This window comes from Corella eumyota, chromosome 5 (genome assembly GCF_963082875.1).
Source record: "Corella eumyota chromosome 5, kaCorEumy4.1, whole genome shotgun sequence".
Taxonomy (NCBI): Eukaryota; Metazoa; Chordata; class Ascidiacea; order Phlebobranchia; family Corellidae; genus Corella; species Corella eumyota.
In genome coordinates, this window is record NC_137494.1 from 2,736,697 (window position 1) to 2,749,209 (window position 12,513).

A 12,513-nucleotide genomic window follows, 5' to 3' on the forward strand; every position below is an offset into this window, starting at 1 on the left:
GTAGTGATGCCGAGTATTCTAACCACTACACCATGCTGCCGGTTAGTTAATTTCTGTTTTAAGCATTTATTATAGGGTTTTTTTAAAGCAGAAATATTAAAATCACAAAATAAAACCTGCACAGAGGCACTGCATCGTGGGCATTGTAAAGTTTCAATCGAAGCAGAAACATTTTCATAAAAGTCGGTGAATTCTAACATCAAGTTGGTGGCCACTATAGGTAGAGGTAACTCTATTCTTATCTCTGTTTCACCCTTTTTAATAAAACAATATTTAGTACATTATTTGAGTAATTAAAAAAATAAAAAATTTAACTAAATTTTGTTAAACCATATTTTTATAAAAATTTCAAATTGGTTCAGATACAATAATGAAAATATATTTTTTTTAATCTTAAACACAAACTTAGTTAACTGTTACCTGTGGCACTGTAATACTCTCAGCTTTATGCCACATAGAAGGATTATTCTTAAGATCAACAATTGCTGGCACTTTCTTGTTATTATAATACAACACTGCAGTTCGAATCTGGAAAAATTAAGTGCAAAAATTAAAAAAAAATAAATATCAAGAACCCTGGGTTTGGTTAACATTTTATTTTAATTGGTAAAAAATAACGGTTTTAAATTTTTTTTTTGAATTTATTCAACAAACTTACCATTTTGGTTCTTTTGATGTCTGTAACACGGATGGTTATTTTTTGAACCATATAACTACCAATTAGTTTAATTATCTGCTGAGTGGTGGTGTATTTGGTGTCTGATTTAATGGTTGATAGTTTAATGTTGGTGAATGGTATTTCTGGTTGGTTACACACCAGACATGGGTTGTTCTCCAAATAAAAACCATCAAATTGAACATAATCTGGTTAAAAATAAAACCATTTTATATATTTTATATTTTTTTAAATTTTAAATACTAAAACCAAGCTCTTTGATTGTAAATAAAAAATTAAAGCTTTTTAAACAAAATATTTAAAGTTCTTTATTTGAAAAAAATTTAAAGTTCTTTATTTGTTATTTAACTTACTGGCCAACTGAGAATAGAGAATAGCATTCTGATGATTAGATAAAAGTCGATTTTGTTGTTGCAAAACTTTTAAGGTTGAATCTGTCACTGTTTCAGCTTGTTCCTATACATATATTTATTTAAAAAACTAAGTAAAAAAAGGGTTTAAAATATAGATAACATATAAAACATTAGTTAAACTATAATAGTATGTTTTAAAAGGCTGTAATTTTTAAATTCTTTTATATATATCTTTAATATTTTACCATAAAATATCATCAGTTATTTTACTAAATTTTTAATTATTTTATTTTAATATTACACTAAATCAATGATAAAATTAGATTATAAATTCTGACCTGTGATAGACCAGGTTTCATGGACAGATAACCCAATATATCAATAAACTGAGCAGCTTTTCTTCCATACAGAGAAGTCAATGAGCACAAGGACCATAATATATTCACTAATCTTCGTTTGGATTCTTCATTGGAGTTTCTACAACAAAAAAAAATATATATTTTAAGTATGGTATAGCTTTTAATATGAATTAAAGTGTACTATTTAAAGTTTGTTTTTTTTGTGCAATCTGTTATTAAATCTCATGCAAAAATATGCTAATACTCAAAACAGGTTAAAAACAAAAAATATTATTAAATATCAGCAAAATCTAAATATAATGGGGCTTAGTGAACAATATATATATATATATAAATATATGTATAAGTTCAAATTAAAAGCCTAAAACTTGGATAAAACTGCTGTTTGTAGTGCCCGTGTACATTATCGAGAGCAAATATTGGGTGGAGTTGTAACTACATTACAATAAACAAAATCCTGACTATAGGGCAAGCTTTTAACTAGTAAATATGATTCTTACTTGAAAAGATTGAGTAAAAGATCGTGAGCACTCCATCTGATAGAAGTCACATTCATTTCAAGTAGGAAATGTTTAACAAATTGTTTTAAAGATTCATCCGATATATCTGACATCATTCTAAAACAAAAATTAAATTTAATAAAGTTTTTGGGCCATATTTTAAACAGCAAATGTAACATTAAATGGGCTAGATACATTTAAAAAATATTTTAAAAATTTAGTGTAAAATTGCGTAGGCTATATAAATAAAAAAACTTTTTAAAAGCGTCTAATTTAAAAAATATCAACTTTTCTGACCTGTGTGCAATTTGGTTGCTCATAGCAACATCCAATTTCCCATCCTTCTGTGCAGAACTTTCAGCTATATTTCCCGATTCATTTTTCGCAGGTTTCTTGTCTTTTCCCTCATTTTTAGGCACAGTTATCGCGCACAATAACAGCGTGAGAGCATTAGATGAAACACCTTCGTCAGCATTTACACAAGTATCAAGTAAAAACGGCAAAAACCTAGGGTTGGAGATGCAATATTTCTGCCAATTTTTCGTTCTTTTTTCTGCGATTTCACAGCAAACTCTGATCACTGCAGCAAGTGATATCAACTCATTGTAAGTTAGGTTGGGAGCTTGTGGATTTTTTTCATCCCATTTGCAAAGTTTGATACTGGTGGCAAAGTAGTTAGCATGGGCATGTAGGTCCCTTTCTTCACGATATTTTTCCTTTAAAAAATTGTTTTAAAATTAAAAAAAACATGAAAAATTGTTTTTTTTTTAGACAAAAAATTGAAGCCGTCTGTCTCAATTCCATGATTTAAAAAATTTTACAAGAAATTAAAATTTAAAACAATTTTTTTATTTTAAACAACCTAAATCATAGTTTTCCTAATCATGATATAAATCCAAATTAAAATAATGTCACAGTATTAGAGCAGTTTATACTGTCCAATAAGTACGAGTTCTACATCAAATAAATATTTTTAACTACTTTTATTAAAAAAGATAATAAGGGCCAACCTAAAAAAAGTAATTCTGTTTAACTTTTTAATTTTCTAAACAAAAATTTACCTTTGAGCCAGTTATATGAAACAACAATTTCCTAACTCTCCTTCGCACAGGACTTGGTACTTCGGCATACAACATGTAATCCGAGAGTAACAACCTCCACTCTGGACCAAATTTTGTGCCACTGTTTTGCTTCATGACATGTGCCGCCATGTTAAGTGCCATCTCAGTTATAAGCCTCAAGTAAGGCTGGAATAATGCCCCGGAATAGCTTTGAACATATTGTGGCATAAAAAATGGGGTCATGTCAACGTTTGTGTGTTTCGATGCAATTTGGAGCAACCCACTTTGGGTTGAATCTAAGGTTTCAACTGCAGAGGGTTGATGCATTAATGGTTGTTCCCACTGTTTAGTGTAAAGAGTCCTGCAGCAAAAAAATTGAATATATAAAAACCTTTTTTTTAATAGACAAATAGAACAGATATAATTCTTAAAAAAATAGCTTTTATTTTGTTTTTGTATATAAATTTATTCTTGATGTGGAAAGGTCGAATGCGCAACCTAAACATAAAGTAACATTAGTTACCCTGACCCAGTCTCGAGTTGCCTTTGGCAGTTTGGGATATTATAGATTTTAATTACCCGATAATTATGCTGCTGATTAAGGGCTGGCTCAGCAGAAGTTTATACTGTTTATAGCGCCTTACCCAAGAGCGCTACAGCATGAGAGCAGTGGTGATCGAACCTAGGACCTCAAGTAGTGTAGTAAGTGTTCTGACCACTACACCATGCTGCCGGTATTTAAGTTAACATAATTTGTAAGTGCAAAAGTTTAAGCAAAAAATACCTAAGTAAATAGTGGCAAAGATCCAAGATATTTTCCTGTACTAAAATACTAGCTGTTCTTTTATATATTGAGGTACCAGTAGAAGTTGGATCACTTTTGTTTGATTGGTTGGAAGGAAAATGAGATTTTGACATCATAACACTAAGTAGTCTCATCATTATTACAAACACCTTAAAAGCAAGTGTTTAAATGTTACTTTCTTGAAGAACTTTTTTATTGTAAATGTTTGAAATTTTTTTTTTGTATAAAAATAATAAAAATATGCAAAATATTGTAACAATTTTAATTTACAAAAAAATGTACCTCGTGTTTTGGAGATTGTTCGTGAATTTTCTCCGCAGTAACTTTATCCTCATTTTCATAACAAACACTCTTCACTCGTTCAATGATAGTGACCACTATGTGGCGATGTAGAGCAATATGTGACTCATTTGTGAAATCAAGGGTTGAAATTAACATTGAAATAACCTAAAAAAATTACAGATTTTTTTGTCATTAAAAATTTTTAAATTTTGATTTAAAAAAGGAAAAAAATGGAACAATTATTATCCTGACTTAATTTTAAAATTTCACATTTTTCTTTGGTTTTTTTTATTTTTAAATAACAACCGCAAATAAATTTATTATTTTTTTACATAAAAAATTTTTCTAGTGCTATTCTATTTTTTTTCAACAATTTTTTTTTCAACCTGGAAAAAGGGAATTGATCTTTCTCCTCCTAAATCTTCCACCTCCCTGATCCTTGAGAAGATGTCGTTCAGTATAAGAAGTCTTAATCCTTTAAGTTTCTCCTCACTGATCACATCAATTGTTCTCTTTTTCTTCGGAACAATAACCTAAAAAATTATCCGGTTAGTTTAAATACAATTTTAGTTTACATTATACCAACTAGTGGATAGCCCTTCCTACAGTTAGGATTTTAATTGTTGTAATACGGTCGCAAATCTCAATTAATATTTGCCTGGAAAATTTACCCACACACCACAAATGGCAGTTTTATTTATATTGTAGGCCTATAAATTAGACATACACACAAATATACATATATATATTTATAGATATTTCATTAACTAAGCTTCTAAATATATACTATTGAGATCAAGTTTACCCTTTTCTCTTCTTTGGGCTTCTCTTCTTCCACCTTGCCTTTTTCTACCTCTTTTTCTCCTTCACTTAAACTTGCATTACTATGTTCATCAACATCTGATTCCTCATTGTTATTATTATTAGTTGAAGCAACATTCTAAACAAAAACAAAATTTGTTAGTTAATTTAACAACAATGCATAAATCATAAATCTAAAATAATTTAACAACATATTTATTTCTGTTTTGGATGTTTAGACTTTTTACATTTACATAAACATCTTTATTTAAATGACCACTTACATTTTGTTCTTGTACATTTTCTTGTTCTGGTTGCAAATTCTCGTTCTGCTGTTGTAGGTGTTGAATCTGTTGTCGCAGCTCATTTCTTTGTTGCAACAAAATATTCCGTTCAATATCCTCATCAAGTTGCTGTGATTCCTGTTCGTCTTGTACTAGTTGATCAACAATATCTTGTTGAGCAACAATTTCCTGTTGATCAACATTTTCTTGTTGTGCAACTTGTTGATGACGAATTTGTTGTCGTTGCTGCTCTCGTACTTGTTGTCGTAGTTGACGAAGTTCTTGTTGTTGTTGATTCAAATGTTGATCTTGTCGCTGTTGATTCTGTTGTTGTAGTTCTTGTTGTTGAAGAGAGAGGGCGATCGCATATTCCACCATCGCTTCATCGTCATCTGGGTCTGGAGGAAGAAGTTGCTCCAAGTCAATCCCCATCAACAAGTTTTCAATCGATTGTTGATCTTCTAAGCCTAAAAATAAAAAATTTAAGAATGAAATCTTAAAAAAATTAATTTTCAGAAATAAAATCCTAAAAAAAAACAATTTTTAGAATAAAATCTCTTTTTTCCGACAAATAAATTTTAAAAAGTCTGACAATAAATTTTTATGTAACTTACTATCATGTTCGCTCGGCAGATTAGTTGCAAGAGCTCGCATAACATCAGCAGGAAGTCGTGCTTGATTGCCCTCATTGTTCTGGGCTGCCTCCTGCTGGTTGCTTGCCAATATTCGAATATAATCCGCTTCTGTCATTTCATCAGGAAGAATATCCTAAAAAATGTTTTAAATTTTTGCTTTAAAATACTACAGAGACCAAGTAGAATAACATTAAACTGCAATCTTACCACATATTACAAAAAAGAAAGTTTTTTTGCTTTTAAAAGTATTAGACACTCCAGATTTAGGCAGGCCTTAAATTTTAGTCCATAACGGAAAAAAAATCTTTTATAAAAAAAAGTAAATTTTGTTAAAAGTTACCTGTAGGAACTCTCCATCGTTTTGTTGAACTTCGTTTTGTCCTTCTACATCAAAAGTTTCATTTAAAACATGATCATCTAATGAGATTGCCATGTCATCTGAAACATTAAAAACAATACATTTATTTTAACAAATTTACAAATTGCTAAAAAAAAAATAGAAAAAATATTTTTTAAATTAAAAAAAATTTGTAAAAAATATTTTTAAAAATTAAAAAATTTTTTTTTGAATAAAATCTGTTTTACCGTTTCCAAGATCTTCAAAGTCATCATCTTCGTCCTCGTCATCATCATCTAGTGTTTCCCCTTGCGTTCCATGACTACTCAAGTGGGACCCAGGTCGGGGTTGTTGTTGAGCAAAAATGTGATTTGAGCCTCGCTGTGTAGCAAGCTGAAGAAAAATTAAATTTTTAAGAATTTTCAAATTTAAAAGATTCAATTTTTAATTAAAATTGAAAGGTATTTAAATATCAACAGAAGATAAGGTAATTGTTACACTTTTTGTAAAACCTTTTAAAACCTATTTAAACTAGCAGAATGATATAGTGGTTACAACACTTGTCTTCACTACATGAGGTCCTGAGTTTAGTTCCCATTGCTCTTATGCTGTAGAACCCTGGGGTAAGTGCTATAAACAAACTCCTGCTCAGCCAACATTTAGTCAGCAGCTTAAAATTATCGGGCAATTATAATCTATAATATCGTAAACTTCCACAGGCAACTTAAGATTAGGTTGGGTTAATGTTACTCTATGTTTGAATCATGAAGTCAACTTTTTCACATCAAGAATAAATAAATGGAAAAAAGACAATTAAATTTTTTTAAACACTTATAAATTTACTGTTGCAGTTGTTGTTTGATTTGAAGAAACAGAAGGCGGAGACTCAGATCTTGAACTTGTCGGGGTGTCCGACATTTTACTCGATCTACGTTTTAAATCGGTGTCTGACTGTCCGACTTCACTGTTAGAGATCTGTAACAGTCTGCACAATGCTGACCTTGCCGCAAAGGTCACATGGAAGTCGTCGTAAGTCAAAAGTTCAAAATAGATTTTTACAGCCATTTCTTGTGTTTCCGGTAAATACGCTAAAAATTGAACCAAAAGTTTAAACATCTTAAATAAATGATTTCAAAAAATCAATTTATGCTCTATTAAAGCAACATAAAATTGTAGGCATCGTAAAACAAAAATAACATTTAAATAAACAATAAATTGTTGTGCAACAAAAATTGTTGAATTGATAAAAATTTTGGATCAACAATAAATTGTTGAGATAAAAAATCATTAACAACAAAAATTGTTGAGCAACAAAAATTGTTGAGCAACAAAAATTGTTGAACAACAAAATTTGTTGAACATCAAAATTGTAAAAAAAAATCAGATTGCAGCTGACCTGATATTGCATGAATTATGTCCACCATGACCTTGACTGTGACCTCTACATGGGTCAACCCGGGAAGAGAAGGAGGGGTCAAAAGTCGGCTTTTAGGTTTGGCCGCTAAGAGGCGCCAGAATGATGTCATCATTCCCTTCAATACTTTCTCATGGAACGAGCTAAAGGTTAGGTTAAATTAAATTTATTGTTTTAACTTAAAATAAAATAAATAGAAATTTAAATTATTTACATTTTTGTTGCAATTTCTTTTATTTTGTTTTCTTCTTTATTTTCTGTTTCCAAATCAATCAACTAAAAATAACAAATTTTATTAAAAAAATTTTACACAAAAATCAATTTAAAATAAAATTTATTCAAATATTTAGGTGTATCTTACCTCTACATCTTGTTTATTTTCAGTGTTATCATTTTCTAAAATTGCTAAATTGCTTGGTCTTTGTCGAGCTATATGTGAAAGTTGCGCAAGAATTCTTTGGAAGCCCTCTTCGTCAATTTGCGCTGGCTCAAGCGGAACTTCATCTGATTGGTCGATTTCAAGAAGTTGTGCGGCATGCTTTAACAGTTGTCCATCCTGGAAAAAGAAAATGCAGAATGCAGAAAAAAAAATTACAAAATATAATTGGTATTCGTAAATTTACAACAAATATTTAAAGACTAAAAACAAGAAATAAAAACAAAAAAAATATACAAATTAAATTATACTCAAGTCTTAGTTATTAGATTTTTTTATTACCTGAAATTTGTAAGAATCATTTTTGTCGTTGAACAACCTCATGATGACCTGCTTGACCGTGGAATGACCTCTTAAGGTCAAAGGTTGGACCAAAAGGTCAGAAGTCAAACTGAGTGCTTTCATGCGAAGATCATTATCGACATTATCCTAAGAAGAAAATTTTAAAACATATTAGGAATATCTCTTTTATTCTAAGGAACCGGCAGCGTGGTGTAATGATAAGAACAGTTGATACATCACACATAAGGTCGTTGGTTTAATCCCCACTGATCTCATGCTGTAGCGCCCTTGAGAAAGGCGCTATAAACAGTATGAACTCCTGCTGAGCCAGCACTTAATCACCAGTATAATTATCGGGCAATTATAATCTATAATATCCTAAACTGCCACAGGCAACTCGAGACTGGATCGGGGTAACTGATGTGACTCTATGTTTGAGTCGCGCATTCGACCTTCCCACATCGAGGATAAAGATATATCCAAAAAGGGGTTAAAGGTATATTTTAAAATGGGATTATTTTAAAAACCGACTATCTAAAATTGTAGTAAAAAAAATTATGTTTAAAGCGGTTATATAAAAGTAGTTTTATATTAAAATTACCTTAAAGTAGTTCTGAAAGGTGCAGTTGACAGCAAACAAACATGACAATAAAGTATCATCAGCAATTCCTAAAAGAAAAATAATCAATTTTTCTTACTAAAGGCCCGTTCACATGGCGTACGCAACGTAACGCAATGCAAGATTGCATAACCATTTAAAATGAAGAGAGTCGTTCACTTGTACGAAAGTTTGCAAAAGTTGCGTAAGATTTTGTAAAGTTTTGTGGCTGGAGCGTAATTTACGCAAAATTTTGTAAGCGGTATTATAATCTTAAAAAGAAATCCCTAGAACTCGTAAAGTTACGTAACGCAACGTAACCTTGTCGCGTGGACAGGCCTTAAGTAAAAACTAGACAATACACTTAAAACCATTTTTTACTGATAAAAAACCAACATTATTTTAACTTTAATAACACTTACCTGAATTGAGATCATGTTTACTAACAATTGATGTTGCTGTTGAGTCTTCAGATTCGTTGTCACTCCCACTCTTGGTTTTTGTTGTTTTTTCGTTTGGTTTAGATCCTAGAAAACAAAAAATACACCTTTTTAGGTGGCTTTATGTTGAAGAATTTACCAGTGGTTATCATACAAATATCCAAGTATAGCATTTAACAAAAAATGTTGTGCAACAAAAAATGTTGCGCAACAAAAAATGTTGTGCAACAAAAAAATGTTGTGCAACAAAAAATGTTGTGCAACAAAAAATGTTGTGCAACAAAAAATGTTGTGCAACAAAAATGTTGAACATAAAAATAACTTTTTCAGCATTTTTAACTAAAATACTGTGGCAATAATAATACAACCAACCTATAGTGGGTTCATCTTGTGGCCAGCCAAATGCCTCTTTCGTCTTTCCATAAACCTTAATACTGTCAACCATGTTGTGATCTTTTGGATCTTCTGATGTTCCACAGAACAAGATCAACTAAAATAAAATTCAAATGTTTAAAAAAAAAACAAATTTTTAAAAACCAAATTTTTAAACACAAACAGCATTGCTTAGTGTATTGAAACACTAAAAATATACCATATCAAATTTACTTATAAAATAAAAACAATGGATTAAGTCTAGAAGTAGTCAGAACACTTGGCTTTACTAAATGATGTCCTGAGTTCAATCCCCACTGCTCTGATGCTGTAGCGCCTTTAAGAAAGGCATTATAAACATTATAAACTTCTGTCAAGCCAACACTTAATCAGCAGCTTAATTATCAAGCAGGTAACAAATGCTACTCATGTCCTGAAGACAACCTTCCTACATCAAGAATAAATAAATAAAAAAAAATATATATACAAATTATTTTAAGAAAACTACAAATATGTCTACTTTGTTATTTAACTTGATTGACTCAGATCTAGATAGTGGTATATCAAACCATCTTGGCCTGGTTAGTCGTGGACCCAAACTCATATATCTTTCATCTATCATAAAATGGGTTGGGCACGACATCCCACCTTGCGTGCCTAGCAGAACTCGTACACCAGTAATCACCTAAAAAAGAAATATTGTAAAATATTGTAAGACACTTTTGAAAAATTTTGGATCACTTGTTTGTGAAGGTTTTCAGAAAATCTTAGAGCTGTAAAGATTTAGAGAGAATATTACTTAGGACCGCAAAGAATGAGAGTTTTTTTTGAGAACCGTAAAGTACAAGTGATCCAAAATCATTAAACCAAGTTATTTTAAAAAGTATATTTATAATTTTAAAGCTTATGGCATGGTTATTACTGTATTCTTATTAAAAAGTTTAATTGCTGAAGATTTTATTATACAATATGAACATGAAAAAGTTTTAATCAAAAGTTGTTAAAAAGATCGGTGAACTAAAAATAAGATCCTACCATGTTTGGGTTTTTGTTCATTATTTCGATGATAAAATTTCCTACAGCCATCACATACATTCCTAAAAATCAATATATTGAACAACTTTAACAAGATAAGTACTTGAAATTGTTAAACAACAAAAATTTGTTGAACAACAAAAAATTGTTGAACAACAAAAATTGTTGAACAACAAAAAATTGTTGAACAACAAAAATTGCTTGAGCAACAAAAAATTGTTGAACAACAAAAATTGCTTGAGCAACACTCACAAATGATAAAAATCTAAAATAAAAATGATAAAAACTAATAAATTTAAAAAAAATAAATGTATGTACATCAATTTTTACACTAAATCTTTGTCTTACACCCTACCTGTGCTGTTTAATCTGTTTTTAATTTGGGCGATGTTATAAACTTCTAATAATTGACCCCCAAATTCAATATCAGTTGAGTTAAACAACTGACAATGCTCAAAGAAATCGATTGGGAACGTAGTTTCTTCTTTCTCAGATTTAACTAAAAACATATTTTAAAAACACTCTTAAAAAGTTACAAAAATATTTTTTATATTGTTTGACAACTTAATTTAAAAGCAAAAAAATTTCGATTTCAAATTCAATAACAAAGAAGTAACTGTATAAGTAAATTTTACCTTTACTTGATTTTCCAGTAATTGATTTTTTGGAGCGTTTGGAATGTCCTAAAAAAAAAAATTGAATTAATTTACAACTGGACAAATCAACTATTTAAAACACTGTTCTTTTTAATACATGTTTTTAATAACTTTATGTAGTCCACCAATATTGTTTACTACCATTTACAAAACACACACAATAAATAAATGTAATAGGACTACAAATGTTGAAAAGCCTTAAAGTTGTGCTGTTTCTTAAATTTTAGACCAGAAATCCTACCTAAAATATTGTTAGGTAACAGTCTGGAATTGAGCCAGTATCTTGTGGAATCAGCAAAAGCGAGATAAATCCTTAGCGAGCCGTCCTCACATAAAACAATTACCGTCGTTCTTTCATCCTCGTTCATTAAACTCGATGAACCATGTCGCACTGCAACGAGGTCAATGACCTTCGATTTTGTTGAAGTGACCTTAAAAAAATATTTTTTATATAACTGATGTTTAATGTCTTTAAAGTAATCAAGATACAATAAAAAATTTTTTTGGTAACATTTAAAACATTTTTCCTGCACATTAACAAACTCTGGTCTATTGCCTGTCTTACAAGCTGCATTTTAATTGTAACATAGTTGCAATTTACAACTAATATATACCCATGATAAATAACCTGGGCACTAAAAACAACAAATTTCATATAGTAAGACTTGGGTTAGGATATACATACACACTTATACATATATATATCAGGAAACGAAATAACGGGTCGCTATTCGCTAAAAGCGAATCGTTTTTTAAAATTAGCGAATCGTTTTTTACAAATATATTAGAAATAGCGAATCAACCAAAAAAGGTTAAGGCAATAATAAAACTTCGTGTGTATTTGTGTATTTTTACGATATATTTTAAACCGGTTTAGACTAATTTAAATTTACTATAGGGCATTTAATAACAATAACTTTTCATGTTTTGGCAATGCGTAAATTTCGCTCCCGAGATCGTTCAGTTGATGCGCAATTAAAAGAATTAAAAATGTCACGTTTTTTGTTCAAAATACTATTAACGATTGTTTAACAATACGTTATATTTTAAAAATGCCACGCAACTTGTCAAGTGTTACAAAAAAACGAAGATTATGACTTGAACCTAATAATTGCTCTAAAAATGCAACCTCATTTTTTGCGAATCGTTTTTTAAACGTTAATTCGTACCCTGTAATTCGTACCCTG

At 30.1% G+C, this 12,513-nt stretch overlaps 1 protein-coding gene across 1 annotated transcript in view; it reads right to left on the bottom strand.

The window, feature by feature from the left end:
* LOC145753207 (E3 ubiquitin-protein ligase UBR4-like) overlaps positions 1-12,513 on the bottom strand; it is a 48,838-nt gene that overhangs the window by 16,130 nt on the left and 20,195 nt on the right. Inside the window, exons 46-74 of the mRNA XM_082569605.1 lie at positions 11,568-11,757; positions 11,306-11,353; positions 11,026-11,169; positions 10,671-10,732; positions 10,156-10,320; positions 9,636-9,753; positions 9,246-9,350; positions 8,827-8,894; positions 8,226-8,372; positions 7,869-8,063; positions 7,722-7,783; positions 7,490-7,650; positions 6,937-7,181; positions 6,342-6,486; positions 6,097-6,194; positions 5,736-5,889; positions 5,122-5,588; positions 4,842-4,976; positions 4,423-4,569; positions 4,037-4,201; positions 3,734-3,903; positions 2,950-3,310; positions 2,186-2,604; positions 1,889-2,005; positions 1,368-1,506; positions 1,030-1,132; positions 659-864; positions 421-528; positions 117-254 (exon numbers count right to left, since the gene is read on the bottom strand). Coding sequence (XP_082425731.1) covers positions 117-254; positions 421-528; positions 659-864; positions 1,030-1,132; positions 1,368-1,506; positions 1,889-2,005; positions 2,186-2,604; positions 2,950-3,310; positions 3,734-3,903; positions 4,037-4,201; positions 4,423-4,569; positions 4,842-4,976; positions 5,122-5,588; positions 5,736-5,889; positions 6,097-6,194; positions 6,342-6,486; positions 6,937-7,181; positions 7,490-7,650; positions 7,722-7,783; positions 7,869-8,063; positions 8,226-8,372; positions 8,827-8,894; positions 9,246-9,350; positions 9,636-9,753; positions 10,156-10,320; positions 10,671-10,732; positions 11,026-11,169; positions 11,306-11,353; positions 11,568-11,757 — 4,782 coding nt within the window. The remainder of the gene's footprint in view (positions 1-116; positions 255-420; positions 529-658; positions 865-1,029; positions 1,133-1,367; positions 1,507-1,888; positions 2,006-2,185; positions 2,605-2,949; positions 3,311-3,733; positions 3,904-4,036; positions 4,202-4,422; positions 4,570-4,841; positions 4,977-5,121; positions 5,589-5,735; positions 5,890-6,096; positions 6,195-6,341; positions 6,487-6,936; positions 7,182-7,489; positions 7,651-7,721; positions 7,784-7,868; positions 8,064-8,225; positions 8,373-8,826; positions 8,895-9,245; positions 9,351-9,635; positions 9,754-10,155; positions 10,321-10,670; positions 10,733-11,025; positions 11,170-11,305; positions 11,354-11,567; positions 11,758-12,513) is intronic.